A 6,963-nucleotide genomic window follows, 5' to 3' on the forward strand; every position below is an offset into this window, starting at 1 on the left:
GTATTTAGCATCACCTGTAAATCTGCGGATGAGTTGGGTGACGGTGTATGTGACCTCTTGTTCAGACAGTGTCTCCATATACTCGGACTCGTGTCCAGCAATCCAACCACACAGGACATGGCCATACCTGAAAGTTAAACCATAACACGACTGTATTCACAATCAATGTATTTACCAGATATTTTCTATTGAATACAACAAGAACAACGCAGGCAAGCTTCAGCATTTGTGGTTGTCGACCTTTCAGTGGGTTTGAGTAGAGTGAAGGCACACAACTTCCTTATCCAGGACCGCTGTACATCTGGCACCTGGTCCACCATGACATCCTGAATCATGCCAAGAGATTAAACAGACAGTTCAAATGTTTGCATATGCTAGACATTTTGTGAACTACTGTCGTGGCACAAACATCAAACATTTTGGGACATTTGTGCGCGGAGAATAAGACAACATGGTATGGTTGTGAAGAGTAATCCTGTATTGGGGATTTGACGTTGGAACACGACACAAGATGTGTTAAACCTGCTGGTCAAACAACCCCTCATGCTGGGTTATGATGGATGATGGAGGGCAAGGAATTTCTAATGATACGAAGATTAAATCATTTCTATTGCTTTCTATTTTCAAGGCTGTTCAGTTTTTCTCTTATAAACACATTTTAGAAAAAGATGAGAATGAGATGTGACTGAGGTAAGCGAGGAGTCATGCTGGCCAAATGGAAAGCAGGAAAAGAGAGAGAGAGAGAGAGAGAGAGAGAGAGACAGAGAGAGAGAGAGAGAGAGAGGAAGAAGCTGAGGAAATGATGCAAGCAGTAGTTTGTATCTTAACGGGGCAAGACTAATTGGATTTTAAGATATACAACAGTGAGACATCTTAAAGTCAGATGTACATCTAGTTTATTCCTACTAAATCAAAAATATTTAAACATAGTTGCAGCATGAAGTATTGTTACGGGACAAACTGTTTGCCAGGGAGGGGGACTTCAGAATCTGATTAGAGCAAGTCGCTGCCGGCAGCTGTGGAGAACTATGTGACTGACTGAAGGGTTGAGTGGGCAGAGATGTCGGCCTGCACTCGTTTGTGGGGAGCGGTGCTTGGTGGACATTACAGGGCACACAGTGCTTGGCTGGCGTTTCTCCCTCTTAAATGTTGATCATTTGTCTCTGTCTGTGTTAAAGGTTGAAGTGTTTCAACAAGCCTTGGTGATTCCTCTTCCTTTGAATGCCTAAATAATTAAAATATTCTTTGCATAGGCTACTATTGTTATTATGTAATGGAATCCAGTGTGTACGCACACACTTTATAGTACGTGTACACCTTTATTTGTTGACGTCTCACCTCATCTTCCCACACAAGATAGATGACCTCACAGTCAGCATCCCACCACGGTGAATCAAACTCCACAAATATCTTATTGGTTGTTCCAAAACCTAGTCTCTGGACGGAGTGCAGCTTGTGTAGAGGGAGAGGAGGATGGAACAGGGCTGAATGGTGCTTCTTTAGGTATCCTGAACAAACAGAACAAGTTAGGTTTTGTTCAGTACTTAATAGCTTAAATCTAACCTCAGCTTAAAACTACACTAGAAATGTACATTTTATTATTTACCACATCAAAAGTCACCGTAAACAGTATATTATATTTAACTGTGATCAAATCTTCTGTAATTGAAATCTTTATATTAAAACTAGAAACTAAAATGTTTTTTTACAAACACATTTACTAATATTTGTTGACAAATGTAATACCAAGTAACATGTGATCTTGACATAAGTGGTTAAAAATGTCTGAGTTGTAGCAAGATAGCAACATTTCATGCACTTCGGTGGAAAACAGAAAAATTTGTTTGTGAATGTACGTGTCGGATTCTACCTAGAGGTACTGTGACAATAACATGATCAGCAGCGATCCTCTCCTCATCACACTCGATCGTCAGATGGTTTTCTCTCTTCTCGGTGTTGTTCCAGTGGACACAGCGAGCAGGCTGATTGTAGGTTACTAAACCACTGGGGAGCTCCGACATCAAGTTTTTGACCAGACCTTCATAGCCACTGAGAAAGACAATTATGTTTAAGTCAATCGGACATGCACGTGTGCTGAGACAGTTGATTAACAGAATAATGTACTGCTAATATGCTCTGCGAGGCCCCCCTCCTGCAGCCAAACCTGGGAGGGAAGCTAGCCGGCGAGAGTCTGGTGGGCCGGCATTGACCCATGGAGGTTGCCACTTTTATAAATAAGATGATCAATATGAAAATGAAGAAAATAATGATTTAATGAAATAGATTTTTTTAAATATTTGTTAGTTGCTCCACTACATGTATGCGATGTTGGAGTACGAACCCAGGGAATGTACAGTCCAGTCCAGGAAGAGTTTTATATAGGCCATAGGCCCCCAGGCCCACCTCATCCATGCTGTGAGCCCCATTAATAGAGCACTCAAACTTCAACATGTTACTGATCATGCACAGTCGCAGAGATCTGGTGGTTGCATCAATATCTTTCCACTTCTCTGCTGCTCGCTGTTGAACCTGCACCAGACAACAAGACAAACTGTTAATTCTTACAAGATGCAGTCAATTTATTTTGTTTATTATCACCATGTGAGCTGGAATAGCTCAGATATTGGTAGTTAACACCCCCCCCGTATTGTTATTTTAGTCACTGAGAGAAATGTATACCTCTGACCGGATGAAATCTCCCACACAGGCCCAGGGTTCTCCTCCTTGACTCTCAAATTCTGAACTTTCCTTCAGCAACTCAGCAAACATTTTCTGAGCATAATAAATGTCGTCAGCATTCAGCTTCCGACCTGAAGACGTTAACACAACACACAGAATACTAATTAGTAAAATATCACCAGGTTACACTCTCACACAGCAGTAATTAATCAATGACACGCTGGTTACATATGCCAATAAATATTATATATACATATTTTTTGTTGGGTTTTTATACCGTACCTTATCATTCCAGTTGTTGTTTAAATAAGCTTATGCAGATTTACATATGCAGATTTATACAAAACTTGTGATATTGGGCAATAAAAATGAAATTGACTTGACCTGAACTGCAGAAAATGTTGGGAACAAAGGGGGGATGTCCTCCGACGTCCATGGCCTGGTTCTCTGGGGTGAGGGCCTCTGGATCCAGGAGCCTGTACTTACGGGCCAGACAAAACACAGGGTTCTCCTCGCACGGTCCATGGATCCAGTTAGCTCCTATCTCAACAATATTATCACCTGCAGATGGAAAATAATGTGCGGTTGCAGAAAAGAAAGGAACATGTTATATACCGTTTTGTTTTTGTGCCTTGACAGCAATTTTATTGCTGTTCGTTTATGATAGGGTAAAACCCTAACATAATCATCTCTTCTACTTATCAGTTAGTCCATGATTTACAGCAGACAGAGTTAGGTCTGGTCAAAGTCCAGAAAGAACAAAACATTTTTTAATTAGGTGAAAGAATACTTGAATCTGCAAGGTCCCAAAAATCAGATTGAAAATAGTTTTAGTGGTAGGCCTATAGCAGTTTCTATTTTTCTGCATGCTCCTGTCAGAGCTCAGTTTTGCTCTTTGGATCAGAAAGAATAAAACGTATTGCGAGATTCTGCAAAACTTCCTGCGAGGCAATGGAAATACCATAACATAACATAACACTGTTACCTTTAAGACTTTGCAGGAAAATATATTTTGGTGAATTGCAAAAACCGACAAAAAAAATAATCTGCTGTCAAAGTTTTAAATAGTTGTCATATTGTCGCTCACCCAGTCTTCCAGTTTTTATTCTTCCTCCGCTTCTCGCAGTCGCTTCAAGTATGCGCACGTGATGGAATCCAGCGTTAACGAGCCGGTGCGCCGCTGCTATACCTGCTATCCCGCATCCTATAATAACTATTTTAGCATTCGCATTCACAGCCATAGCCGGTTCTGAATGAAATATAACTGACTCGGGTTAACAGTCCTTCCTGGGGCAAATAGATGGCCGACGACTAGAATAAGTTCTTCCTGTAAAGAGTTTCAAAATAAAACTCGTTTTTAGAAGGCCCCACTGTCAAATCATCGAGCGTTTGAGAGCTCCCGTGCAGACATTTTGAGTCATTTATGAACACTTTCCGTAATTCTGCATTTCTGTGGAAGCGTCGAAGCCTGTGATATAAAACCGGGACAGATCTACACATAAACAGTAATGACAAAAGATCGTACAGAAAACACATTAAAGCAGAGGAATGCAAGCAGACTTCATTACACAGCTTTATTCATCAAACATTTCATTTTGTTATTCAAGCTGTTTTGACAAAAACAAGTAAATGGATTATTGGACAACCTCTCATTGCGTGAGGTCAGCCTGGAAAACATTGAAATCAGGCAGTAAAACGTATAAAATAAATACTCACAATTGAACATAGCATGTTATGACGTCATCATGGTAACGTGATATGTCACAGCAAAGTGCTGTCCCATTCGTTACACCAGTTCAAGCCTTTTGAGCCTCTCACTCAACCATTTGACAGGTGACGTCAGGTAAGTCCCCCAGGGTTCAGGGTTTATGACTTTAGGGGGGGCAATGGCATTGGGCCTAAGTAAATTTAAATCCCCTCTGGGAAACAGTGTTCCAGTGTGTCTGTTCGGGGCTTTTATTGTGAAGGCTATAACTGAAGGAATGAAAAACCGTGATGCGGTGCTGATGACTAGGGGTACATCCCAAGTCTCTTAATTGCATCCCCGTTTCCCTCACTTGCGTCCTTTCCTTGCGTCTTAGTCCCTCCCACCAGGGATGCATGGAGGAAACCATGCGAGGAGAGAGGAAACGAGGAATTATGTTTTAAGAGACATGAGACGTCCCTTCCTCAGTTGCGTCAGGTGAAGCGACATCTGTTTCTGATGACGGAGGATCAGCTGATCACAGCTGGATCAGCTGTCAGTCGGCTTTAACAGCTGGAGAGACTTTTGATACGTTTGCGTCTGTTCACATGATCACTGTACTTAATAATAGTAACTAATAACACTAATAAATAATAAAGACACAGTAATCACCACTGTAGAGGCGTTTTCTCTCTGTAGTCTGTTAACAAACTGTGTCCTGTGTTCTGTTTATAAGCGCAGGATCCATTTCTACCGGCGGAATGCAATCGTCTTATTTATGAATTATTTGCGTCTCTATGTTTTGAAATTGTGACTGTGGCGTCATTATTAAATAACCCAGAATATGATTATTGTTTCTCTTAAATGATAAAACTCATCAAACACTCAGGAATGATGTAAAAAGTGTTTTGTCTCTCCAGCTCTCTCTGACTTTAATTGTATTCATAATAAAAGTTATTGAGGGAAACATCAGATCATGAAAACACAAATCTTTCTAACAAATGAAGAAAGTTGTTTGTGGTCGTTTTGTTCAGACTACAATGAACATTTATTTAAACCAGACGGTGAATCAGAAACCTAATCAAATATAAACTAGAGTTTATTCTGTGATCTGTCTTCACTCTGGTGTTAAACTCCAGTCAGTCAGCCCGATCGGCTGCAGCGTCCAATCACATGACTGATGAACAATGAGGGGGCGTGTCGGCCATTAAAAGACTTCCTGGAAGTCTGTTCTCGTGGGTCCTCGCTCATGGCTCCTCCGAGGTCCCTCCTCCATCCTCGATCCTCGCTCCTCCGAGCTACTTTAGAGCTTTGGGACGGCCGTCAATATGGCGGCGCAGAAACAACTTCCGGTTCAAGCGAGGATCGAGGAGTGAGGAAATGCCAATTAAGAGACTTGGGATGTACCCCATGTTGGAGGAATACAGTTGTTGCCATCTTGGTGCAGAATACGGATTCCTATCCGTGTTATTATTTTGGAAAGGCGTAAGTTTCGGCTACACTAGGAAATAAATAAATCACCAATTCAAAACCCCTCCCACCCTCTCTACTTCCTCTATATTTGTGCGTTCGGGTAGACAGTCCTATTAAGTCCATAAGGAAATAATTGTGGAGAATACGTGGGTTTTAAAACCCTCCAACATCGATTCTGCATCGATGCTGACTCAACCAGCTGCCAGCTTTACTCTGCAAGGAAAACTAGTTTGGGGATTTGCCAAGCAACTGATGTGCTAATCCAGGTGTCACGTATAACCACTGGGAGCGCAGGACTCTCCTTGGTGTTTCCTGAACACACACAGTTGGTATGCGAGTCCTGACAGAGATCATTCTAAAAGGTCCGAGTCTGAAAAACAATGATCCTGTGACCCAATTCAACATTATGTTATATTAAGTAAAAATTCTGAGTTCTTGAAGTGAAATATGTGGGCTAGTATCAGAATCAGAATCATAAACTGTTTATTGTCAAGTACGTTACACATACAAGGAATTTGGCTGGGTGATTTGGTGTAAAATACATAATGTAAAAATTAAAAATGTACAATAAAATATGGTAAACAAACAAACAAATAAGAGTATGTTAAAACAAGTGTATTATTAAAGTGTCATGTGTATATTAAAAGAGAAAATATGTACAACAATAAGAAATTGTCCTTGGGATGTAACATCACTTTGAATTTAATCATAAATACATTAAATCTCAATTAATCACCCACCAAATGACTTCACATAAACAAAAGCAAACATAAAATACATTCAATTCATACAAAGATATAATTTATTGCTGCTCTAACTAGATTGCCTTGCATGCTGTGCAAACAAGTAGAGCAGAGAAATGTTTCCAACAATATGAAGGGACAACTCAAATCCTTTACCTGTAGTAAATGCAATTACCTGTATTAATATTAATTTTACTGGACCAAGCAAAAGGTAAGGGAAACATTGTTATGTCTCTGTGGGGTCCTTTCCATAATTTGTCAAACATTTATAATTACAAGTTGAGCCTTTCAGTGGCAAAAACAGTGTTCATCTTTTACATTTTTTGATCTGGGTGGCCACATGGACTAATGGAGGAGTAGTGAGAGATGAGTCTGTCAGCTTCT

The 6,963-nt window shown here is 40.4% G+C and overlaps 1 protein-coding gene across 1 annotated transcript; it reads right to left on the minus strand.

Annotated features, from left to right (window-relative positions):
• Positions 1–9: 9 nt before the first annotated feature.
• On the minus strand, positions 10–3,959 carry LOC116378532 (peroxisomal N(1)-acetyl-spermine/spermidine oxidase-like; the record flags this gene model as incomplete). Its single annotated transcript, XM_031840422.1, has 8 exons — positions 3,767–3,959; positions 3,064–3,240; positions 2,680–2,810; positions 2,342–2,529; positions 1,871–2,049; positions 1,339–1,508; positions 241–326; positions 10–127 (listed from the first exon to the last, which is right to left on the minus strand). Coding segments are annotated over exons 1-8 (1,203 nt in total), but the record flags the coding sequence as incomplete, so codon positions are not given.
• Between the last annotated feature and the right edge of the window lie 3,004 nt (positions 3,960–6,963).

The sequence above is a fragment of the Anarrhichthys ocellatus genome, unplaced genomic scaffold, assembly GCF_004355925.1.
Source record: "Anarrhichthys ocellatus isolate YVR2014 unplaced genomic scaffold, GSC_Weel_1.0 scaffold2754, whole genome shotgun sequence".
In the NCBI taxonomy this organism is placed as follows: Eukaryota; Metazoa; Chordata; class Actinopteri; order Perciformes; family Anarhichadidae; genus Anarrhichthys; species Anarrhichthys ocellatus.